Source organism: Oncorhynchus mykiss, chromosome 13, assembly GCF_057628025.1.
Source record: "Oncorhynchus mykiss isolate SJ-2025 chromosome 13, ASM5762802v1, whole genome shotgun sequence".
NCBI classification, from domain to species: Eukaryota; Metazoa; Chordata; class Actinopteri; order Salmoniformes; family Salmonidae; genus Oncorhynchus; species Oncorhynchus mykiss.
The window spans coordinates 682,013-707,752 of NC_143034.1; the positions used below are offsets into that span (position 1 = coordinate 682,013).

Sequence of the window (25,740 nt, forward strand, 5' to 3'; positions counted from 1 at the left end):
CAGGAGAAGTGAACATGTTCAACATCAATCATCCAGCTGACAGAATAAATACATCAACTGGAATACAGTACAGACCAGAGGAGGCTGGTGGGGGAGGCTGGAATACAGAACAGACCAGAGGAGGCTGGTGGGGGAGGCTGGAATACAGTACAGACCAGAGGAGGCTGGTGGGGGAGGCTGGAATACAGTAAAGACCAGAGGAGGCTGGTGGGGGAGGCTGGAAAACAGAACAGACCAGAGGAGGCTGGTGGGAGGACGCTGGAACACAGTACAGTCCAGAGGAGGCTGGAATACAGTACAGACCAGAGGAGGCTGGTGGGGGAGGCTGGAATACAGTAAAGACCAGAGGAGGCTGGTGGGAGGAGGCTGGAACACAGTACAGTCCAGAGGAGGCTGGAACACAGAACAGACCAGAGGAGGCTGGTGGGGGAGGCTGGAATACAGTAAAGACCAGAGGAGGCTGGAACACAGAACAGACCAGAGGAGGCTGGTGGGGGAGGCTGGAATACAGTAAAGACCAGAGGAGGCTGGAACACAGAACAGACCAGAGGAAGCTGGTGGGGGAGGCTGGAATACAGTAAAGACCAGAGGAGGCTGGAACACAGAACAGACCAGAGGAGGCTGGTGGGGGAGGCTGGAATACAGTAAAGACCAGAGGAGGCTGGAACACAGAACAGACCAGAGGAGGCTGGTGGGGGAGGCTGGAATACAGTACAGACCAGAGGAGGCTGATGGGGGAGGCTGGAATACAGTAAAGCCCAGAAGAGGCAGTGTGGGAGGAGGCTGGAATACAGTAAAGACCAGAGGAGGCTGGTGGGGGAGGCTGGAATACTGTAAAGACCAGAGGAGGCTGGTGGGAGGAGGCTGGAACACAGTACAGTCCAGAGGAGGCTGGTGGGAGGAGGCTGGAATACTGTAAAGACCAGAGGAGGCTGGTGGGGGAGGCTGGAAAACAGAACAGACCAGAGGAGACTGGAATACAGTACAGACCAGAGGAGGCTGGTGGGGGAGGCTGGAATACAGAACAGTCCAGAGGAGGCTGGAATACAGTACAGACCAGAGGAGGCTGGTGTGGGGAGGCTGGAATACAGAACAGTCCAGAGGAGGCTGGAATACAGTACAGACCAGAGGAGGCTGGTGGGAGGAGGCTGGAATACAGAACAGACCAGAGGAGGCTGGTGGGGGAGGCTGGAATACAGTACAGACCAGAGGAGGCTGGAACACAGTACAGACCAGAGGAGGCTGGTGGGGGATGCTGGAATACAGTACAGACCAGAGGAGGCTGGAATACAGAACAGACCAGAGGAGGCTGGTGGGGGAGGCTGGAATACAGAACAGACCAGAGGAGGCTGGTTGGGGGAGGCTGGAATACAGTACAGACCAGAGGAGGCTGGTGGGGGAGGCTGGAATACAGTACAGACCAGAGGAGGCTGGTGGGGGAGGCTGGAATACAGTACAGACCAGAGGAGGCTGGTGGGAGGAGGCTGGAATACAGTACAGACCAGAGGAGGCTGGAATACAGAACAGACCAGAGGAGGCTGGTGGGAGGAGGCTGGAGGGAGGAGGCTGAAATACAGTACAGACCAGAGGAGGCTGGTTGGGGGAGGCTGGAATACAGTACAGACCAGAGGAGGCTGGTGGGGGAGGCTGGAATACAGTACAGACCAGAGGAGGCTGATGCGAGGAGGCTGGAATACAGAACAGACCAGAGGAGGCTGGTGGGGGAGGCTGGAATACAGTACAGACCAGAGGAGGCTGGAATACAGAACAGACCAGAGAAGGCTGGAATACAGAACAGACCAGAGGAGGCTGGTGGGGGAGGCTGGAATATAGTACAGACCAGAGGAGGCTGGTGTGGGGAGGCTGGAATACAGAACAGACCAGAGGAGGCTGGTGGGAGGAGGCTGGAATACAGTACAGACCAGAGGAGGCTGGTGGGAGTAGGCTGGAATACAGAACAGACCAGAGGAGGCTGGTGGGAGGAGGCTGGGATACAGAACAGACCAGAGGAGGCTGGTTGGGGGAGGTTGGAATACAGAACAGACCAGAGGAGGCTGGTGGGGGAGGCTGGAAAACAGAACAGACCAGAGGAGGCTGGAATACAGTACAGACCAGAGGAGGGTGGTGGGGGAGGCTGGAATACAGAACAGACCAGAGGAATCCCCCAGGAGGGTATCTCTCCAGGAACAGGGTAGGACAGGTCTGATAACAGGGTAGGACAGGTCTGATACAGGTCTGATAACAGGGTAGGACAGGTCTGATAACAGGGTAGGGCAGGTCTGATAACAGGGTAGGGCAGGTCTGATAACAAGGTAGGACAGGTCTGAATACAGGGTAGGACAGGTCTGATAACAGGGTAGGGCAGGTCTGACTACAGGGTAGGACAGGTCTGACAACAGGGTAGGACAAGTCTGATAGCAGGGTAGGACAGGTCTGATAACAGGGTAGGGCAGGTCTGACAACAGGGTAGGGCAGGTCTGATAACAGGGTAGGACAGGTCTGATAACAGGGTAGGGCAGGTCTGACAACAGGGTAGGACAGGTCTGATAACAAGGTAGGACAGGTATGAATACAGGGTAGGACAGGTCTGATAACAGGGTAGGACAGGTCTGATAACAGGGTAGGGAAGGTCTGATAACAGGGTAGGACAGGTCTAATAACAGGGTAGGACAGGTCTGATAACAGGGTAGGACAGGTCTAATAACAGGGTAGGACAGGTCTAATAACAGGGTAGCACAGGTCTGATAACAGGGTATTCATAATTTCACTGTGAGGTCTACTACACCTGTTGTATTCAGCATTTCACTGTGAGGTCTACTACACCTGTTGTATTCATCATTTCACTGTGAGGTCTAATACACCTGTTGTATTCAGCATTTCACTGTGAGGTCTACTACACCTGTTGTATTCAGCATTTCACTGTGAGGTCTACTACACCTGTTGTATTCAGCATTTCACTGTAAGGTCTACTACACCTGTTGTATTCAGCATTTCACTGTGAGGTCTACTACACCTGTTGTATTCAGCATTTCACTGTGAGGTCTACTACACCTGTTGTATTCAGCATTTCACTGTGAGGTCTACTACACCTGTTGTATTCAGCATTTCACTGTGAGGTCTACTACACCTGTTGTATTCAGCATTTCACTGTAAGGTCTACTACACCTGTTGTATTCAGCATTTCACTGTGAGGTCTACTACACCTGTTGTATTCAGCATTTCACTGTGAGGTCTACTACACCTGTTTTATTCAGCATTTCACTGTGAGGTCTACTACACCTGTTGTATTCAGTATTTCACTGTGAGGTCTACTACACCTGTTGTATTCAGCATTTCACTGTGAGGTCTACTACACCTGTTGTATTCAGCATTTCACTGTGAGGTCTACTACACCTGTTGTATTCAGCATTTCACTGTGAGGTCTACTACACCTGTTGTATTCAGCATTTCACTGTGAGGTCTACTACACCTGTTGTATTCATCATTTCACTGTCAGGTCTACTACACCTGTTGTATTCAGTATTTCACTGTGAGGTCTACTACACCTGTTGTATTCAGCATTTCACTGTGAGGTCTACTACACCTGTTGTATTCAGCATTTCACTGTGAGGTCTACTACACCTGTTGTATTCAGCATTTCACTGTGAGGTCTACTACACCTGTTGTATTCATCATTTCACTGTGAGGGGTACTACACCTGTTGTATTCAGCATTTAACTGTGAGGTCTACTACACCTGTTGTATTCAGCATTTCACTGTGAGGTCTACTACACCTGTTGTATTCATCATTTCACTGTGAGGTCTACTACACCTGTTGTATTCAGCATTTCACTGTGAGGTCTACTACACCTGTTGTATTCATCATTTCACTGTGAGGTCTACTACACCTGTTGTATTCATCATTTCACTGTGAGGTCTACTACACCTGTTGTATTCAGCATTTCACTGTGAGGTCTACTACACCTGTTGTATTCAGCAGTTCACTGTGAGGTCTACTACACCTGTTGTATTCAGCATTTCACTGTGAGGTCTACTACACCTGTTGTATTCAGCATTTCACTGTAAGGTCTACTACACCTGTTGTATTCAGCATTTAACTGTAAGGTCTACTACACCTGTTGTATTCAGCATTTAACTGTGAGGTCTACTACACCTGTTGTATTCAGCATTTCACTGTGAGGTCTACTACACCTGTTGTATTCAGCATTTCACTGTGAGGTCTACTACACCTGTTGTATTCAGCATTTCACTGTAAGGTCTACTACACCTGTTGTATTCATCATTTCACTGTGAGGTCTACTACACCTGTTGTATTCAGCATTTAACTGTAAGGTCTACTACACCTGTTGTATTCAGCATTTCACTGTGAGGTCTACTACACCTGTTGTATTCAGTATTTCACTGTGAGGTCTACTACACCTGTTGTATTCAGCATTTCACTGTAAGGTCTACTACACCTGTTGTATTCAGTATTTCACTGTGAGGTCTACTACACCTGTTGTATTCAGCATTTCACTGTCAGGTCTACTACACCTGTTCCGTGACAAATAAACTTTGATTTGAAAACATCTGCTGCACGAATACCGACAAACCAATGGCAATTAATTTTTTATTTTGGCAGAAAATAAACGTGCATATGTGTGTGTGTGTGTGTAGTCTGTGGTGTGTGTGTGTGTGTGTGTATGTATGGTGTGTATTAGTCGTCAGCTCCTATGTTGTGGAACAGACAAGACATTGACTCTCCACAGTGGATCCTCCGTACAGCTTCAGACAGGATCAGAGAAACATCAACCGTCTTTATCTTACAACACTGGAGCTTCTGGGACGAGTGGGGAATCGTGTTGGTTACCACCACCTAGAGAAGACAGAGACAGAGAGACAGACAGACGGGCAGAGAGAGACAGAGACAGCGAGACAGACAGACGGGAAGAGAGACAGACGGATGGGCAGAGAGACAAACAGACAGACGGAAGAGAGAGAGAGAGAGACTAAATCAAGAGAATCATGAGAAAACGAATAAAGCTCCAACTAGACAGACAGACCCCCCCGCTCCCCTCCGTTCCCGTCCCCTCCGTTCCCTCCCGTTCCCCTCCCCTCCGTTCCCGTTCCCTCCCCTCCGTTCCCGTTCCCTCCGTTCCCGTCCCCTCCGGTCCCTCCCGTTCCCGTCCCCTCCGTTCCCGTCCCCTCCGTTCCCGTCGCCTCCCCGTTCCCTCCCCTCCGTTCCCCTCCCCTCCGTTCCCTCCCATTCCCGTCCCCTCCCCTCCGTTCCCTCCCGTTCCCGTCCCCTCCCCTCCGTTCCCGTTCCCTCCGTTCCCGTCCCCTCCCCTCCGTTCCCGTTCCCTCCCCTCCGTTCCCCTCCCCCTCCGTTCCCGCCCCTTCCGTTTCCGTCCCCTCCGTTCCCGTCCCCTCCCCGTTCCCTACCCTCCGTTCCCGTCCCCTCCCCATTCCCTACCCTCCCCTACGTTCCCGTCCCATCCGTTCCCGTCGCCTCCCCGTCCCCTCCCCTCCGTTCCCGTCCCCTCCGTTCCCGTCCCCTCCTTTCCTGTCCCCTCCCCTCCGTTCCCGTCCCCTCCCCGTTCCCTACCCTCCGTTCCCGTCCCCTCCGTTCCCGTCCCCTCCGTTCCCGTCCCCTCCCCATTCCCTACCCTCCGTTCCCTCCCCTACGTTCCCGTCCCCTCCGTTCCCGTCCCCTCCGTTCCAGTCCCCTCCCGTCCCCTCCCCTCCGTTCAAGTCCCCTCCCCTCCGTTCAAGTCCCCTCTTACCTGACTAATGGCTGACTCCTGGAGGATTCTGGGAGCGTCCGCAGACAGGATGGCGTGTGTTGCCATGGCGATGATCGGCCCCGCCCCCCTCTCCCTTAGCATCTCCGCTGCCGCCACAAAACCCACCGCATCATCGATGATGTCATCCTGACACACACACACACACCAGGTTAACACACATACACACCTCCCCCGTCCTGCCCTGACGATGTCACACAGCCTCCTCCCTGACCTCTGACCCCAGCCACTCACCACGATGATGGCGATGCGTCCGGCCACATCTCCTACGACTGTGATAGGATGCTTCTCCTTAGGGATACAGACTGACAGAGAGAGAGACGGTAATGAGGCCTGTTATCTACTGACCCAGAGTCAGATGATCTCCTTAGGGATACAGACCGACAGAGAGAGAGACGGTAATGAGGCCCGTTATCTACTGACCCAGAGTCAGATGATCTCCTTAGGGATACAGACTGACAGAGAGAGAGACGGTAATGAGACCCGTTATCTACTGACCCAAAGTCAGATGAGGCCCTGTATCTACTGACCCAGAGTCCGATGAACAGGGAACTGTGTGTCTCTAACAGGGAGCTAACCTACCCAACCCTGCCTTTAGGGAACTGTGTGTCTCTAACAGGGAACTGTGTGTCTCTAACAGGGAACTGTGTGTCTCTAACAGGGAACTGTGTGTCTCTAACAGGGAGCTAACCTACCCAACCCTGCCTTTAGGGAACTGTGTGTCTCTAACAGGGAACTGTGTGTCTCTTACAGGGAACTGTGTGTCTCTAACAGGGAACTGTGTGTCTCTAACAGGGAACTGTGTGTCTCTAACAGGGAACTGTGTGTCTCTAACAGGGAACTGTGTGTCTCTAACAGGGAACTGTGTGTCTCTAACAGGGAACTGTGTGTCTCTAACAGGGAACTGTGTGTCTCTTACAGGGTAGTTCAGGTAGACCTCCGGTGGTTCTGACTGTCGGAGGAGAGTGCCGTCCGTCCAGCAGGTCCGTCTCTGCATCTCCGTGGATCACAGCAATAGACACACGCAACCTCTCGGCGAGGGACTGGGCCCTAGACAACAGAGACAGCGATACAGACACAGAGACAGACTTAGTTGTAGTGTGTTAATTCATAGTGAACTTAAGGAATGAGCGTCAGGGTAACTCACCTCTTAGAGACAGAGACAGAGACAGAGAGACAGAGACAGAGAAATGAGCGTCAGGGTAACTCACCTCTTAGAGACAGAGACAGAGACAGAGAGACAGAGACAGAGAAATGAGCGTCAGGGTAACTCACCTCTTAGAGACAGAGAGACAGAGACAGAGAGACAGAGAGACAGAGAAATGAGCGTCAGGGTAACTCACCTCTTAGAGACAGAGACAGAGACAGAGAGACAGAGACAGAGAAATGAGCGTCAGGGTAACTCACCTCTTAGAGACAGAGAGACAGAGACAGAGAGACAGAGACAGAGAGACAGAGACAGAGAAATGAGTGTCAGGGTAACTCACCTCTTAGAGACAGAGACAGAGACAGAGAGACAGAGAGACAAGAGGAATGAGCGTCAGGGTAACTCACCTCTTAGAGACAGAGAGACAGAGAAATGAGCGTCAGGGTAACTCACCTCTTAGAGACAGAGACAGAGAGACAGAGACAGAGAAATGAGCGTCAGGGTAACTCACCTCTTAGAGACAGAGAGACAGAGAGACAGAGAAATGAGCGTCAGGGTAACTCACCTCTTAGAGACAGAGAGACAGAGAGACAGAGAAATGAGCGTCAGGGTAACTCACCTCTTAGAGACAGAGACAGAGAAATGAGCGTCAGGGTAACTCACCTCTTAGAGACAGAGACAGAGAGACAGAGATAGAGACAGAGACAGAGAGACAGAGAAATTAGCGTCAGGGTAACTCACCTCTTAGCGGAGGACGGTGATTTGGCCACGATAACGGCATTATGGTAGTCTGGAATCTACAGGGAGACAACAAGGAGTTATGGGTCGTGGAGTTTGGAATCTACAGGGAGACAACAAGGAGTTATGGGTAGTGGAGTTTGGAATCTACAGGGAGACAACAATGAGTTATGGGTAGTGTAGTTTGGAATCTACAGGGAGACAACAAGGAGTTATGGGTCGTGGAGTTTGGAATCTACAGGGAGACAACAAGGAGTTATGGGTAGTGGAGTTTGGAATCTACAGGGAGACAACAATGAGTTATGGGTAGTGGAGTTTGGAATCTAGAGGGAGACAAGAAGGAGTTATGGGTCGTGGAGTTTGGAATCTACAGGGAGACAACAAGGAGTTATGGGTAGTGGAGTTTGGAATCTACAGGGAGACAACAATGAGTTATGGGTAGTGGAGTTTGGAATCTAGAGGGAGACAACAAGGAGTTATGGGTAGTGTAGTTTGGAATCTACAGGGAGACAACAAGGAGTTATGGGTCGTGGAGTTTGGAATCTACAGGGAGACAACAAGGAGTTATGGGTAGTGGAGTTTGGAATCTACAGGGAGACAACAAGGAGTTATGGGTAGTGGAGTTTGGAATCTAGAGGGAGACAACAAGGAGTTATGGGTAGTGTAGTTTGGAATCTACAGGGAGACAACAAGGAGTTATGGGTCGTGGAGTTTGGAATCTACAGGGAGACAACAAGGAGTTATGGGTCGTGGAGTTTGGAATCTACAGGGAGACAACAAGGAGTTATGGGTAGTGGAGTTTGGAATCTACAGGGAGACAACAAGGAGTTATGGGTCGTGTAGTTTGGAATCTACAGGGAGACAACAAGGAGTTATGGGTAGTGTAGTTTGGAATCTACAGGGAGACAACAAGGAGTTATGGGTAGTGGAGTTTGGAATCTACAGGGAGACAACAAGGAGTTATGGGTAGTGGAGTTTGGAATCTACAGGGAGACAACAAGGAGTTATGGGTAGGGCATCCTCCTGTATGTACTGTAGTAGTAGGGGGTTGTGGGTAGTGTAGTCATCCCTCCTCCTGTATGTACTGTAGTAGGAAGGGGTTGTGGTTAGTGTAGTCCTACCTCCTCCTGTATGTACTGTAGTAGGAGGGAGTTGTGGGTAGTGTAGTCCTAACTCCTCCTGTATGTAATGCAGTAGGAGGGGGTTGTGGGTAGTGTAGTCCTCCCTCCTCCTCTATGTACTGTAGTAGGAGGGGGTTGTGGGTAGTGTAGTCCTACCTCCTGTATGTAATGCAGTAGGAGGGGGTTGTGGGTAGTGTAGTCCTCCCTCCTCCTGTATGTACTGTAGTAGGAGGGGGTTGTGGGTAGTGTAGTCCTACCTCCTCCTGTATGTACTGCAGTAGGAGGGGGTTGTGGGTAGTGTAGTCCCATCTCCTCCTGTATGTACTGTAGTAGTAGGGGGTTGTGGGTAGTGTAGTCATCCCTCCTGTATGTACTGTAGTAGGAGGGGGTTGTGGGTAGTGTAGTCCTACCTCCTCCTGTATGTACTGCAGTAGGAGGGGGTTGTGGGTAGTGTAGTCCTCCCTCCTGTATGTACTGTAGTAGGAGGGGGTTGTGGGTAGTGTAGTCCTAACTCCTCCTGTATGTAATGCAGTAGGAGGGGGTTGTGGGTAGTGTAGTCCTCCCTCCTCCTGTATGTACTGTAGTAGGAGGGGGTTGTGGGTAGTGTAGTCCTACCTCCTGTATGTAATGCAGTAGGAGGGGGTTGTGGGTAGTGTAGTCCTCCCTCCTCCTGTATGTACTGTAGTAGGAGGGGGTTGTGGGTAGTGTAGTCCTACCTCCTCCTGTATGTACTGCAGTAGGAGGGGGTTGTGGGTAGTGTAGTCCCATCTCCTCCTGTATGTACTGTAGTAGTAGGGGGTTGTGGGTAGTGTAGTCATCCCTCCTGTATGTACTGTAGTAGGAGGGGGTTGTGGGTAGTGTAGTCCTACCTCCTCCTGTATGTACTGCAGTAGGAGGGGGTTGTGGGTAGTGTAGTCCCATCTCCTCCTGTATGTAATGCAGTAGGAGGGGGTTGTGGGTAGTGTAGTCCTCCCTCCTGTATGTACTGTAGTAGGAGGGGGTTGTGGGTAGTGTAGTCCCATCTCCTCCTGTATGTAATGCAGTAGGAGGGGGTTGTGGGTAGTGTAGTCCTCCCTCCTGTATGTACTGTAGTAGGAGGGGGTTGTGGGTAGTGTAGTCCTACCTCCTCCTGTATGTACTGTAGTAGGAGGGGGTTGTGGGTAGTGTAGTCCTACCTCCTCCTGTATGTACTGTAGTAGGAGGGGGTTGTGGGTAGTGTAGTCCTACCTCCTCCTGTATGTACTGTAGTAGGAGGGGGTTGTGGGTAGTGTAGTCCTACCTCCTCCTGTATGTACTGTAGTAGGAGGGGGTTGTGGGTAGTGTAGTCCTACCTCCTCCTGTATGTACTGCAGTAGGAAGGGAGAAGCTCTCAGGTTGTCTACTGGGATGTTGAAGAAGCCCTGAATCTCCTTCTGATGAAGATCCACAGTGATGAGATGGGTCAGACCTACACACACATACATACGTCCGTCAGACCTAACACAGTGTAGATGAACCGTTATCTCCAACACATTCGATTGAAACATAACGTGTTGTCTCACCTGCCCTGCACATCAGAGAGGCGATCAGCTTACAGACGATGGATCCCCGTTTCCTCATCTTACACTGTTTACTGTAGGGTAGGTACGGCAGCACGCCACACACACTCCTCGCACACGCCGTCACACACCCATACGCCATCACACACAGCTCCATCAGGCACCGGTTCACATCCCTGCACACACACACACACAGTTTACTGTTACAGTAACACAAATACACAGAGAGAGGGAGAGCTCCATTGATAGAAGAATTTGAATATTTAAAGTAGTGACTAAAGTATTTCACCCTGAATCTGTAGAACTGGGTGAAATGTGTTAGAATCATAAGACTATAATCTATAATCTACTATAACCCAGTATAAACTGACGGTGTACACCAGGTGTATCCAGAATAAACTGACGGTGTACACCAGGTGTATCCTGTTATAAACTGACGGTGTACACCAGGTGTATCCTGTTATAAACTGACGGTGTACACCAGGTGTATCCAGAATAAACTGACGGTGTACACCAGGTGTATCCTGTTATAAACTGACGGTGTACACCAGGTGTATCCTGTTATAAACTGACACCAGGTGTATCCTGTTATAAACTGACGGTGTACACCAGGTGTATCCAGAATAAACTGACGGTGTACACCAGGTGTATTCTGTTATAAACTGACGGTGTACACCAGGTGTATGCTGTTATAAACTGACGGTGTACACCAGGTGTATCCTGTTATAAACTGACGGTGTACACCAGGTGTATCCTGTTATAAACTGACGGTGTACACCAGGTGTATCCTGTTATAAACTGACACCAGGTGTATCCTGTTATAAACTGACACCAGCTGTATTCTGTTATAAACTGACGGTGTACACCAGGTGTATCCTGTTATAAACTGACACCAGGTGTATCCAGTATAAACTGACGGTGTACACCAGGTGTATCCTGTTATAAACTGACGGTGTACACCAGGTGTATTCTGTTATAAACTGACACCAGGTGTATCCAGTATAAACTGATGGTGTACACCAGGTGTATCCTGTTATAAACTGACGGTGTACACCAGGTGTATGCTGTTATAAACTGACACCAGGTGTATCATGTTATAAACTGACGGTGTACACCAGGTGTATCCAGTATAAACTGACGGTGTACACCAGGTGTATCCTGTTATAAACTGACACCAGGTGTATCCTGTTATAAACTGACGGTGTACACCAGGTGTATCCTGTATAAACTGACGGTGAGATGGTCTGGATGATGTAGACGTCTTTCCCTCTGACCGACTCCTGGATCTGGATACGCGTTTCTATGGAGACAAAAGGTCAGGTCAGGGGTCACACAGAACCATTACCATCATCCTCCTCCTCCTCCTCTTCCTCACCTCCATTAGAATCCTGGTAGACTTCAGTCTTGCCCAGCTCTACTCCCAGTCTCCTATAGACAGACAGGTTAGGGTTAGCAGGTGTTATATAATACTCAACTAGAGGTGTTACTAGACAGACAGACAGACAGACAGACAGACAGACAGGCAGACGTGTTATATAATACTCAACTAGAGGTGTTACAGACAGACAGACAGGCAGGCAGGCAGGCAGACAGACGTGTTCTATAATATTAAACTACAGTCTCCTACCAGAGGGAAAGGTAACATGCTATTCAACTACAGTCTCCTACCAGAGGGAAAGGTAACATGCTATTCAACTAGTCTCCTACCAGAGGGAAAGGTAACATGCTATTCAACTACAGTCTCCTACCAGAGGGAAAGGTAACATGCTATTCAACTACAGTCTCCTACCAGAGGGAAAGGTAACATGCTATTCAACTACAGTCTCCTACCAGAGAGAAAGGTAACATGCTAACCCTGGGGGGTCCATGTCCGCTCTAGTTAAAGTGTTTCTATCTGACGTGTCCGCTCTAGTCAAGGCGTTTCTATCTGATGTGTAGTAAGAGGGAATCATGTCCACTCTAGTCATGGCGTTTCTATCTGATGTGTAGCAAGAGGGAATAATGTCCGCTCTAGTCAAGGCGTTTCTATCTGACGTGTAGTAAGAGGGAATCATGTCCGCTCTAGTCAAGGCGTTTCTATCTGCTACAGCCCTGGTGTAAACTGGAACATCTGGAAGGTGGGTGTGGTCTATTGACTCACTCTGCGATCCTATTGGCCAGCTCCATACAAGAGGGTGAGGAGTTAGCGGAGAACAGGACCAATCGGTCCTTTAGTTTGTCTACATTGGTCTTAGCCCCTCCCTCTGGGGGCGTGGCCAACCCCTGTCTGGGCTGCCACACTTCAGTGAGACCTTCCTGGAAAACACAACATTATTACCACACAAATCACATTTAATTTGTCAAACACAACAGTGAAATGCTTATTTACAAGCCCTTAACCAACAATGCAGATTTAAGAAAACAGGGTTAGGAAAATAAATTAAAGTAAAAAAAAAAAAAAATGGTTTAAATTGCACAATAAAATAACAATAATGTGTCTACACAGAAAACCATGAACCTGCTATAAAAACATTCACACAGAAACCCTAATCACTTCACCTCTGTGTCCAGTAGCTTCCTACTGTAGGTACCTGTCCTCCAAGTCATCCTCCGGGTATTTTGGATTCAGAACAGCAGAGTAACGACAACATGTAAGACGAAGATAAACTAGCTAGTACCATTAAGTAGTTAACTAACTAACTCACTCCTCTACAGCTTGGTCCTGGGCCCCCCTCCCCCATGGGTACACGTTTTGGTATTTACCCTAGTCCTGGGGCCCCCCTACCCCATGGTATTTACCCTAGTCCTGGGGCCCCCTTCCCCATGGAATTTACCCTAGCCACTACACAGCAGATTCAAATCATCAAAGCTTGATGATGAGTTGGTTAATTTGAATCTGCTGTGTCGTGCCTAGGGGCAGGGGCCCCAGGAGTTTGGTCTTCCGGTACCTTACCAGGTGGTTACCATGGTGACACCGGGGATGGGATCACCTGGCTGCTCAAGCACTTCCTGATAGCTAACGTTGTCTAGCAACAAACTAAGGAGTAAAAGTTATTACATACTAAACCACTTATATTTATAAATGTTTCAAAGTCTAAACTAACAAGAATATAACTAGCTACACTTTAATTGAGAGAGATTTTTTTTAGGGGGTTTTAAGTTATCCAAGGTAAAAGCCGCTAGTTGTTGCTGACAGTTTCGTGATGAGCTGAACTCGTTACCGATTATTATCCCAGCGGTTTATCCCGTACTTCACCGTTTATAGTATTAGATGTGTCCAGGTTGCGATGCTTTGGGTCCTGACAGACAATATAAACAACGTGGTTATCGAATTAAATCTCTCACCAGTTTGCTTTCGGTGTCCAGTATAAAAAACGTATTAATTGTTCTTTCCAAATCAACAAGTCAACACTGGAGACATGAGTTGTGTTGACAGCTGTTTAGTAGACAGACACGAGTAGCACCGTCACCCAGCGGCAGAGTTGAACCTCCCACGTTTTATCCTCTCCACCTGAAGTCTTTCTGTTTTCACAAGAAACGTATGTTATTTTTTAATTTTTTTACAGAGATGTTGTGTGAGAAATGATCAGCAATATTTTAACTCTGGTTTTATCCGTAGTAGTGTAGAATTTGTTTTATTATTCTGCTGCTCAAACTAACTTGGTCCGACCGGATACGGAAGCACCCCCTCCGGAACATGAATATCTGGATCAGAGAGTTTCTAAACCAAGAGGCGCAATATTTTGAGACTTCCGGGAACACTTGTGAAATAGATCAATGAGATAAATGAACAATTCTTCCTTATTAGTTGTTAGTTTTCCTTAAATCTAAAAAAATCTACAATCTAGATTCAAGCCAATGTTTTAAGTAGTTGGACATGTTATTACTACAACTTCGTGAAAAATGACAAATTGACACGTTTTCATTTTCGGCAGAAACAAACTTTAAATCACAAAAGTGTGGACATTGATTTTTGACTGGCTGCACATGCGCAGTTTGGCGTGTCGTCGCCATAACAGCGCCTACAAATGGAATTGGTTGATTTCTATTGGACAAGCAGCTTAGGCATTGTCTGGATCATCCAATCACAAGCGAGAAAACATTAACCCGGAAATAGTTAACCCAAAGAGTTTACCGCGAAATTGAGCAGACAGACGGGGACGGGAGAAGACAAAAACGAACAAACACGGAACCGACTGAAAAAGTAGTATTGCATAGATATTATTATCATATTATACACCTCGGCTGTCCGGTACATACCGGTCAACTTGACTGACTACTAATGGACGAGTATGACGAGATGTTCGGGATAGAGGACGAGTATGAACAACAGTTCGCTGATGAGCTGGAGGTCCTGGCTGAGATGGACTGTGAGTTGTAGCCTAGTTAGATGGATAAAAGTTAGTCTGGTCAAGATAAAAAAAAATATCCAAAAGTCTTATTATTAAACCGACTTTTTCCAAACGCGGGTCGATTTGTTTGTTTCTCACCTGGGCGTCAGGTGATAACTCAGAACGGGCAGTAGGCTATAGCAGTGTTTTGAAAAGTCGCTTTATAGGGTCGTCAATAGTTCAAAATGTATTTGTCACATGAGCCGAGTACAACAGGTGTAGTAGACCTTACAGTGAAATGCTGAATACAACAGGTGTAGTAGACCTCACAGTGAAATGCTGAATACAACAGGTGTAGTAGACCTCACAGTGAAATGATGAGTACAACAGGTGTAGTAGACCTCACAGTGAAATGCTGAATACAACAGGTGTAGTAGACCTCACAGTGAAATGCTGAATACAACAGGTGTAGTAGACCTCACAGTGAAATGCTGAATACAACAGGTGTAGTAGACCTCACAGTGAAATGCTGAATACAACAGGTGTAGTAGACCTCACAGTGAAATGCTGAATACAACAGGTGTAGTAGACCTCACAGTGAACTGCTGAATACAACAGGTGTAGTAGACCTTACAGTGAAATGATGAGTACAACAGGTGTAGTAGACCTTACAGTGAAATGATGAATACAACAGGTGTAGTAGACCTCACAGTGAAATGCTGAATACAACAGGTGTAGTAGACCTTACAGTGAAATGCTGAATACAACAGGTGTAGTAGACCTCACAGTGGAATTCTGAGTACAACAGGTGTAGTAGACCTCACAGTGAAATGCTGAATACAACAGGTGTAGTAGACCTCACAGTGAAATGCTGAATACAACAGGTGTAGTAGACCTCACAGTAGAAATGCTGAATACAACAGGTGTAGTAGACCTCACAGTGAAATGCTGAATACAACAGGTGTAGTAGACCTCACAGTGAAATGCTGAATACAACAGGTGTAGTAGACCTCACAGTGAAATGCTGAATACAACAGGTGTAGTAGACCTCACAGTGAAATGCTGAATACAACAGGTGTAGTCTTTACAGTGAAATGCTTACTAACAAGCTCTTCTCCCAAAATGCAGAGTTAAAAGTAGGAACAGATGTAGTAGTTCTCTAGGAACAGAAGGAGAAAATAGTGAGACAGTGGCGACCCGTTTTTAGCCGTTATTTTGGCATTAACATGTTAGAAACAATGTAAAAAAAATCATCCCACATCTCCATGTTACAGGTCTTGGTTAGGGTTCCCATGTCTCCATGTTACAGGTCTTGGTTAGGGTTCTCATGTCTCCATGTTACAGGTCTTGGTTAGGGTTCCCATGTCTCCATGTTATAGCTCTTGGTTAGGGTTCCCATGTCTCCATGTTACAGGTCTTGATTAGGGTTCCCACACGGCCATGTTACAGGTCTTGGTTAGGGTTCCCCCTCGGCCATGTTACAGGTCTTGGTTAGGGTTCCCCCTCGGCCATGTTACAGGTCTTGGTTAGGGTTCCCCCTCGGCCATGTTACAGGTCTTGGTTAGGGTTCCCCCTCGGCCATGTTACAGGTCTTGGTTAGGGTTCCCCCTCGGCCATGTTACAGGTCTTGGTTAGGGTTCCCCCTCGGCCATGTTACAGGTCTTGGTTAGGGTTCCCCCTCGGCCATGTTACAGGTCTTGGTTAGGGTTCCCCCTCGGCCATGTTACAGGTGACCACCTCTGCTACCTATCTATCTGCATCTCCTAACACCTGTGTGTAATTTGAGGACGCCAGAAAAGTGTTGTCACTGAAAAATACTGTCGGCTACACACTAGTCTGATGTCTCTCTCTCTCTGTGTGTTTGTCTCTGTGTGTGTGCATTCTGATGTGTGTGTGTGTGTGTCTCTCTGTGTGTGTATTCTGATGTGTGTGTGTGTCTCTGTGTGTGTTTGTGTATTCTGATGTGTGTGTGTGTCTCTGTGTGTGTGTGTGTCTCTGTGTGTGTGTCTCTCTGTGTGTGTATTCTGATGTGTGTGTGTGTCTCTCTGTGTGTGTATTCTGATGTGTGTGTGTGTGTCTCTCTGTGTGGTCAGTTAATCCAGCTCCTTCCACTAAGCGGTCAGAGTTCCGGAAGCAGAAGCCTCAGTCGTTCCAGGAAGCCATCACCGCTGGTGACCAGCCACTCAGGAGCCAATCACAGGTATCGTCAAAACGGAGCCTCGGCCAATTGGAAGGCCCGTCTGTGCCGTGTGACGGAGAGGACATAGAACACCTGCTGGCGGACGAGCCAATCAGTGAGTAGCTCTTCCCTCTTCTCTGCCGTTAGTGTGATGACGTGAGGGAGAGAGAGAGTACTGTGGTGTCTCTTGTCGTTGATGTATTTGTATCCGTGTGTAGCTCCCAAGGCTAAGCGTCTGAGGCAGGATGTGGCTAAGAAGCTGTTTGAGGTGTCTCAGGTTGATGACATCACCCCCCCGTCGTCTCCAGAGGAGTTCCATCGAACCCCGAGCAGCAGGTAGGATCATAGGTCATACTGGAACAGGCTGACCAGCCCTCTAATAACCCACTAGTACGTCAACTAGATCCAACCCTCTAATAACCCACTAGTACATCAACTAGAACCAGCTGACCAGCCCTCTAATAACCCACTAGTACATCAACTAGAACCATCTGACCAGCCCTCTAATAACCCACTAGTACATCAACTAGAACCAGCCCTCTAATAACCCACTAGTACATCAACTAGAACCAGCTGACCAGCCCTCTAATAACCCACTAGTACGTCAACTAGATCCAACCCTCTAATAACCCACTAGTACATCAACTAGAACCAGCTGACCAGCCCTCTAATAACCCACTAGTACATCAACTAGAACCAGCCCTCTAATAACCCACTAGTACATCAACTAGAACCAGCTGACCAGCCCTCTAATAACCCACTAGTACATCAACTAGAACCAGCTGACCAGCCCTCTAATAACCCACTAGTACATCAACTAGAACCAGCCCTCTAATAACCCACTAGTACATCAACTAGAACCAGCTGACCAGCCCTCTAATAACCCACTAGTACATCAACTAGAACCAGCTGACCAGCCCTCTAATAACCCACTAGTACATCAACTAGAACCAGCCCTCTAATAACCCACTAGTACATCAACTAGAACCAGCCCTCTAATAACCCACTAGTACATCAACTAGAACCAGCTCTCTAATAACCCACTAGTACATCAACTAGAACCAGCTGACCAGCCTTCTAATAACCCACTAGTACATAAACTAGAACCAGCTCTCTAATAACCCACTAGTACATCAACTAGAACCAGCTCTCTAATAACCCATTAGTACATCAACTAGAACCAGCTGACCAGCCCTCTAATAACCCACTAGTACATCAAGTAGAACCAGCTGACCAGCCTTCTAATAACCTACTAGTACATCAACTAGAACCAGCTGACCAGCCCTCTAATAACCCACTAGTACATCAACTAGAACCAGCCCTCTAATAACCCACTAGTACATCAACTAGAACCAGCCCTCTAATAACCCACTAGTACATCAACTAGAACCAGCCCTCTAATAACCCACTAGTACATCAACTAGAACCAGCCCTCTAATAACCCACTAGTACATCAACTAGAACCAGCCCTCTAATAACCCACTAGTACATCAACTAGAACCAGCTGACCAGCCCTCTAATAACCCACTAGTACATCAACTAGAACCAGCTGACCAGCCCTCTAATAACCCACTAGTACATCAACTAGAACCAGCCCTCTAATAACCCACTAGTACATCAACTAGAACCAGCTGACCAGCCCTCTAATAACCCACTAGTACATCAACTAGAACCAGCTGACCAGCCTTCTAATAACCCACTAGTACATAAACTAGAACCAGCTCTCTAATAACCCACTAGTACATCAACTAGAACCAGCTCTCTAATAACCCACTAGTACATTAACTAGAACCAGCTGACCAGCCCTCTAATAACCCACTAGTACATCAACTAGAACCAGCTGACCAGCCCTCTAATAACCCACAAGTACATCAACTAGAACCAGCTGACCAGCCCTCTAATAACCCACTAGTACATCAACTAGAACCAGCCCTCTAATAACCCACTAGTACATCAACTAGAACCAGCTGACCAGCCTTCTAATAACCCACTAGTACATCAACTAGAACCAGCTCTCTAATAACCCACTAGTACATCAACTAGAACCAGCCCTCTAATAACCCACTAGTACATCAACTAGAACCAGCTCTCTAATAACCCACTAGTACATCAACTAGAACCAGCCCTCTAATAACCCACTAGTACATCAACTAGAACCAGCCCTCTAATAACCCACTAGTACATCTACTAGAACCAGCCCTCTTCAGTGCAAGCAGAGTCAGGGTATATGCAGCAGTTTGGCCCGCCTGGCTCGTTGAGAACGGTGTGAAGTCCATTTCTTCCTAACAAAGACCTTAATTAATTTGCCAGAATTTTACGTAATTATGACATAACATTGAAGGTTGTGCAATGTAACAGCAATATTTAGACTTAGGGAAGCCACCTGTTCGATAAAATACGGAACGGTTCCGTATTTCACTGAAAGAATAGACGTTTTGTTTTCGAAATGATAATTTCTGGATTTGACCATGTTAATGACCAAAGGCTTGTATTTCTGTGTGTATATTATATTATAATGACTTGATGTAATCCAGTTCAGGAAGTAAGCTCCTAATGTCCAGTAGTGTCTGCATAGCCCAGACCTTGATGTAATTCAGTTCAGGAAGTAAGCTCCTAATGTCCAGTAGTGTCTGCATAGCCCAGACCTTGATGTAATCCAGTTCAGGAAGTAAGCTCCTAATGTCCAGTAGTGTCTGCATAGCCCAGACCTTGATGTAATTCAGTTCAGGAAGTAAGCTCCTAATATCCAGATGCATCATCCCAAGCCCTTTACGGTTTGTTTAGTCACATGGAAACTCCAACTCAAACAAAGCTATGTTCAATAGGTGGTTTCAGGCCCTGTCTGATGGTTGGTATTGATCTGTCCCAATAGGTGGTTTCAGGCCCTGTCTGATGGTTGGTATTGATCTGTCCCAATAGGTGGTTTCAGGCCCTGTCTGATGGTTGGTATTGATCTGTCCCAATAGCTGGTTTCAGGCCCTGTCTGATGGTTGGTGTTGATCTGTCCCAATAGGTGGGTTCAGGCCCTGTCTGATGGTTGGTATTGATATAGTTGGTGTTGATCTGTCCCAATAGGTGGTTTCAGGCCCTGTCTGATGGTTGGTGTTGATATAGTTGGTATTGATCTGTCCCAATAGGTGGTTTCAGGCCCTGTCTGATGGTTGGTATTGATCTGTCCCAATAGGTGGTTTCAGGCCCTGTCTGATGGTTGGTATTGATCTGTCCCAATAGGTGGTTTCAGGCCCTGTCTGATGGTTGGTATTGATCTGTCCCAATAGCTGGTTTCAGGCCCTGTCTGATGGTTGGTGTTGATCTGTCCCAATAGGTGGGTTCAGGCCCTGTCTGATGGTTGGTATTGATATAGTTGGTGTTGATCTGTCCCAATAGGTGGTTTCAGGCCCTGTCTGATGGTTGGTGTTGATATAGTTGGTATTGATCTGTCCCAATAGGTGGTTTCAGGCCCTGTCTGATGGTTGGTATTGATCTGTCCCAATAGGTGGTTTCAGGCCCTGTCTGATGGTTGGTATTGATCTGTCCCAATAGGTGGTTTCAGGCCCTCTCTGATGGTTGGTATTGATCTGTCCCAATAGGTGGTTTCAGGCCCTGTCTGATGGTTGGTGTTGATCTGTCCCAATAGGTGGTTTCAGGCCCTGTCTGATGGTTGGTATTGATCTGTCCCAGTAGGTGGTTTCAGGCCCTGTCTGATGGTTGGTATTGATCTGTCCCAATAGGTGGTTTCAGGCCCTGTCTGATGGTTGATATTGATCTGCCCCAATAGGTGGTTTCAGGCCCTGTCTGATGGTTGGTATTGATCTGTCCCAGTAGGTGGTTTCAGGCCCTGTCTGATGGTTGGTATTGATCTGTCCCAATAGGTGGTTTCAGGCCCTGTCTGATGGTTGGTATTGATCTGTCCCAATAGGTGGTTTCAGGCCCTGTCTGATGGTTGGTATTGATATAGTTGGTATTGATCTGTCCCAATAGGTGGTTTCAGGCCCTGTCTGATGGTTGATGTTGATATAGTTGGTATTGATCTGTCCCAATAGGTGGTTTCAGGCCCTGTCTGATGGTTGGTATTGATCTGTCCCAGTAGGTGGTTTCAGGCCCTGTCTGATGGTTGGTATTGATATAGTTGGTGTTGATCTGTCCCAATAGGTGGTTTCAGGCCCTGTCTGATGGTTGATGTTGATATAGTTGGTATTGATCTGTCCCAATAGGTGGTTTCAGGCCCTGTCTGATGGTTGGTATTGATCTGTCCCAGTAGGTGGTTTCAGGCCCTGTCTGATGGTTGGTATTGATATAGTTGGTGTTGATCTGTCCCAATAGGTGGTTTCAGGCCCTGTCTGATGGTTGATATTGATCTGCCCCAATAGGTGGTTTCAGGCCCTGTCTGATGGTTGGTATTGATCTGTCCCAGTAGGTGGTTTCAGGCCCTGTCTGATGGTTGGTATTGATATAGTTGGTGTTGATCTGTCCCAATAGGTGGTTTCAGGCCCTGTCTGATGGTTGGTGTTGATATAGTTGGTATTGATCTGTCCCAATAGGTGGTTTCAGGCCCTGTCTGATGGTTGGTATTGATCTGTCCCAATAGGTGGTTTCAGGCCCTGTCTGATGGTTGGTGTTGATATAGTTGGTTTGACTATCAGATTGCGTAGATCTAGATCATAGATATATAGATGCATAGATCTGCCCCATTCAGTCTATTCGTATTAGTAACAGAGGCAGCAGCCAATGTCAATATGAGGAACTCTCAAATCAAAGTGTGTGTGTGTGTGTGTGTGTGTGTGTGTGTGTGTGTGTGTGTGTGTGTGTGTGTGTGTGTGTGTGTGTAGACCCCAGCTAATCCCGGTGATCTTGGACATCAGTGGCTTCGCAGCCATCCAGGAGTCTCCTCGGAGAGTCACCGCGGCAACGTCGTGTCACGTTCTGAAGCGCCCCCCGGCCGAGGGGGGATACGTTAGCGTGACGGACCAGACAGGAAACCGCGTCTACCTCCGACAGACAGACGACATGAGGGGAAAGGTAAACTTTTAGCCAATCACTGAGCTTTACCTGATCCACCAATCACCTCTCTCTCTGTCTCCCTTATTTACTGTCTTATAGGACCCCAGTCACCTCTCTCTCTGTCTCCCTTATTTACTGTCTTATAGGACCCCAGTCACCTCTCTCTCTGTCTCGCTTATTTACTGTCTTATAGGACCCCAGTCAACTCTCTCTCTGTCTCCCTTATTTACTGTCTTATAGGACCCCAGTCACCTCTCTCTCTGTCTCCCTTATTTACTGTCTTATAGGACCCCAGTCACCTCTCTCTCTGTCTCCCTTATTTACTGTGTCTTATAGGCTGTGGACCCCAGTGCTTTTCGTAGCTCCCATAATGCATTGGGTTTGCTGGCTGTTCCCATCGAGGTACTGAGAGAACAGGTGGCCGAGAAGGTGAGTACACCCCCACAGCTAACCTTGCGGGGACACACAATTCATTTTCTGTAAACCTAACACGTACTCTTAACCTAATCCTAACCTTAACCCAAAAACATAACCCTAGCTCCTAACCCTAGCTCCTAACCCTAGCTCCTAACCCTTAACCTAATCCTAACCTTAACCCTAGCTCCTAACCCTAGCTCCTAACCCTAGCTCCTAACCCATAACCTAATCCTAACCTTAACCCTAGCTCCTGACCCTAGCTCCTAACCCTAGCTCCTAACCCTTAACCTAAACCTATCCTTAACCCAAAGACTTAACCCTAGCTCCTAACCCTAGCTCCTATCCTTAGCTCCTAACCCTTAACCTAATCCTAACCTTAACCCTAGCTCCTAACCCTAGCTCCTAACCCTAGCTCCTAACCCTTAACCTAATTCTAACCTTAACCTCTAAACCCCCTAGAAACAGCATTTTACCTTATGGGGACCAACAAAATGTTCCCAGTTTGTCAAATGTTAGTTTGTTTACTATTCTACTTCTGGTCTTCAAGTATAGTTAAACCTTCACCTTAAACACGTCCACACACACGCTTCCCAAAGTCTACAGCTGACTGAGCTGACTGTTTCTGACTGAGCTGACTGTTTCTGACTGAGCTGACTGTTTTTGACTGAGCTGACTGTTTTTGACTGTTTCTGACTGAGCTGTCTGTTTCTGTCTGACTGTTTCTGTCTGACTGTTTCTGTCTGACTGTTTCTGTCTGACTGTTTCTGTCTGACTGTTTCTGTCTGACTGTTTCTGTCTGACTGTTTCTGTCTGAGCTGACTGTTTCTGTCTGAGCTGACTGTTTCTGTCTGAGCTGACTGTTTCTGACTGACTGAGCTGACTGTTTCTGTCTGTTTCTGACTGACTGAGCTGACTGTTTCTGTCTGACTGAGCTGATTGTTTCTGTCTGTTTCTGACTGACTGAGCTGACTGGTTCTGTCTGTTTCTGACTAACTGAGCTGACTGTTTCTGACTGACTGAGCTCACTGTTTCTGACTGTTTCTGGCTGACTCTTTCTGTCTGACTGAGCTGACTCTTTCTGTCTGACTGAGCTGACTCTTTCTGTCTGACTGAGCTGACTCTTTCTGTCTGACTGAGCTGACTCTTTCTGTCTGACTGAGCTGACTCTTTCTGTCTGACTGAGCTGACTGTTTCTGACTGTTTTTGACTGAGCTGACTGTTTCTGACTGAGCTGTCTGTTTCTGTCTGTTTCTGGCTGACTCTTTCTGTCTGACTGAGCTGATTCTTTCTGTCTGACTGAGCTGACTCTTTCTGTCTGACTGAGCTGACTCTTTCTGTCTGACTGAGCTGACTCTTTCTGTCTGACTGAGCTGACTCTTTCTGTCTGACTGAGCTGACTCTTTCTGTCTGACTGAGCTGACTCTTTCTGACTGTTTTTGACTGAGCTGACTCTTTCTGACTGTTTTTGACTGAGCTGACTGTTTCTGACTGAGCTGTCTGTTTCTGTCTGACTGAGATGACTCTTTCTGTCTGACTGAGCTGACTTTCTGTCTGACTGAGCTGACTCTTTCTGTCTGACTGAGCTGACTCTTTCTGTCTGACTGAGCTGACTCTTTCTGTCTGACTGAGCTGACTGTTTCTGTCTGACTGAGCTGACTTTCTGTCTGACTGAGCTGACTCTTTCTGTCTGACTGAGCTGACTCTTTCTGTCTGACTGAGCTGACTTTCTGTCTGACTGAGCTGACTTTCTGTCTGACTGAGCTGACTCTTTCTGTCTGACTGAGCTGACTCTTTCTGTCTGACTGAGCTGACTCTTTCTGTCTGACTGAGCTGACTCTTTCTGTCTGACTGAGCTGACTCTTTCTGTCTGACTGAGCTGACTCTTTCTGTCTGACTGAGCTGACTCTTTCTGACTGTTTTTGACTGAGCTGACTCTTTCTGACTGTTTTTGACTGAGCTGACTCTTTCTGACTGTTTTTGACTGAGCTGACTCTTTCTGACTGTTTTTGACTGAGCTGACTGTTTCTGACTGTTTTTGACTGAGCTGACTCTTTCTGACTGTTTTTGACTGAGCTGACTCTTTCTGACTGTTTTTGACTGAGCTGACTCTTTCTGACTGTTTTTGACTGAGCTGACTGTTTCTGACTGTTTTTGACTGAGCTGACTGTTTCTGACTGAGCTGTCTGTTTCTGTCTGTTTCTGACTGACTGAGCTGACTGTTTCTGTCTGTTTCTGATTTTCTGACTGTTTCTGCAGCGTCATCGCCAAGTGGTGGAGGAATCTCAGCGCCTAACAGAGCGACTCAACAGGTGTGTGTGTACATGCAGTACCAATCTAAAGTTAAAGTTACTCATTCAAGGGGTTTTTCTTTATGTTGAAAAATAGTGAAGACATGAACTATGAAATAACACATGGAATCATGTAGTAACCAAAAAAGTGTTAAACAAATCAAAATATATTTGAGATTCTTCAAAGTTGCCACCCTTGGCTTTGATGACAGCTTTGCACACTCTTGGCATTCTCTCAACCAGCTTCACCTGGAATGCTTTTCCAGCAGTCTTGAAGGAGTTCCCACATATGCTGAGCACTTGTTGGCTCCTTCACTCTGCGGTCCAACTCATCCCAAACCATCTCATTTGGTTGAGATCGGGTTAATGTGGAGGCCAGGTCATCTGACGCAACACTCCATCACTCTCCTTGGTCAAATAGCCTTTACACAGCCTGGAGGTGTGTTGGCTCATTGTCCTGTTGAAAAACAAAATGATAGTCCCACTCAGCCCAAACCAGATGGGACGGCGTATCGCTGCAGAATGCTGTGGCAGCCATGCTGGTTACGTGTGCCTTGAATTCTAAATAAATCACAGACAGTGTCACCAGCAAAGCACCATCACACCTCCTCCTCCATGCTTCACGGTGGGAACCACACATGCAGAGATCATCCGTTCACCTACTCTGTGTCTCACAAAGACACGGCGGTTGGAACCACAAATAGACTCCTCAGACCAAAGGACAGATTTCCACCGGTCTAATGTCCATTACTCGTGTTTCTTGGCCCAAGCAAGTCTCTTCTTCTTATTGGTGTCCTTTGATTTGATTTGATTTTATTAGGATCTCTTTTAGTCCCCATTTGGACTAATCTTCCAAGAGTCCTTAACATTAAAATATAATTTATAATACAAACACACTTTCACATCTAACACACTATTACAAACATACATAATACACATAAAGCATAATGACTCAGTCTAAAAAATATTGATTCTTCATCTACTATAGTCCCACAACATTTCTATATGCTATATTTAAATTGTTTTTAAATAATGTTTAAACTTATATATTTAAAGGTTTCTAGTTTGCTCAGTTAATTTATTCAATTTCTTTATTGCTCTAAATCGAAATGTTATTTTGTATTTTTTTCTGTCTGGACAACACATAGATGGTGGACAATCTATTCCTAGTATTTACTGAATGTCTGTCTCTTAACCAATCTATTCCTAGTATTTACTGAA

At 47.1% G+C, this 25,740-nt stretch overlaps 2 protein-coding genes across 11 annotated transcripts in view; one reads left to right on the top strand and one right to left on the bottom strand.

Annotated features, from left to right (window-relative positions):
- Positions 1-4,595: 4,595 nt before the first annotated feature.
- LOC110517297 (phosphoribosyl pyrophosphate synthase-associated protein 2) lies at positions 4,596-14,002 on the bottom strand. 5 transcript variants are annotated; one of them, XM_090194628.1, is made up of 12 exons: positions 13,649-13,822; positions 12,863-12,911; positions 12,465-12,619; positions 11,700-11,752; positions 11,558-11,624; positions 10,328-10,500; positions 10,118-10,233; positions 7,669-7,724; positions 6,700-6,830; positions 6,015-6,085; positions 5,763-5,909; positions 4,596-4,855 (listed from the first exon to the last, which is right to left on the bottom strand). In XM_090194628.1, the coding sequence occupies exons 2-12, from the start codon at positions 12,908-12,910 to the stop codon at positions 4,697-4,699; spliced, it is 1,176 nt and encodes a 391-aa protein (XP_090050754.1). In that variant the 5' UTR covers position 12,911; positions 13,649-13,822; the 3' UTR covers positions 4,596-4,696. The 5 variants fall into 5 exon arrangements, with proteins under 5 accessions (XP_090050754.1, XP_036829473.1, XP_090050756.1 ...); XM_036973578.2 differs by lacking the exon at positions 12,863-12,911 and having other exon boundaries at positions 13,649-14,002; XM_090194630.1 differs by lacking the exon at positions 12,863-12,911 and having other exon boundaries at positions 13,525-13,803.
- The window catches only part of chtf18 (CTF18, chromosome transmission fidelity factor 18 homolog (S. cerevisiae)), a 54,906-nt gene continuing 43,160 nt past the window's right edge, over positions 13,995-25,740 (top strand). For all 6 annotated transcript variants that reach the window (XM_090194621.1, XM_090194622.1, XM_090194623.1 and 3 more), the window contains exons 1-6: positions 13,995-14,673; positions 16,728-16,928; positions 17,032-17,149; positions 21,643-21,832; positions 22,151-22,243; positions 24,488-24,540. In XM_090194621.1, coding sequence (XP_090050747.1) covers positions 14,586-14,673; positions 16,728-16,928; positions 17,032-17,149; positions 21,643-21,832; positions 22,151-22,243; positions 24,488-24,540 — 743 coding nt within the window. In that variant the 5' untranslated portion in view covers positions 13,995-14,585. The remainder of the gene's footprint in view (positions 14,674-16,727; positions 16,929-17,031; positions 17,150-21,642; positions 21,833-22,150; positions 22,244-24,487; positions 24,541-25,740) is intronic.

Excerpts from the sequence above, each read along its gene's own strand:
- LOC110517297 (XM_090194628.1), bottom strand. The coding sequence starts at position 12,910 with ATGACTTGGAGGACAGGTACCTACAGTAGGAAGCTACTGGACACAGAG. Across the intron at positions 7,725-10,117 it reads TGCAGTACATACAGGAGGAG|ATTCCAGACTACCATAATGC; the intron begins GTAGGACTACAC and ends GTCTCCCTGTAG. Across the intron at positions 5,910-6,014 it reads GACGCATCGCCATCATCGTG|GATGACATCATCGATGATGC; the intron begins GTGAGTGGCTGG and ends TGTGTGTGTCAG.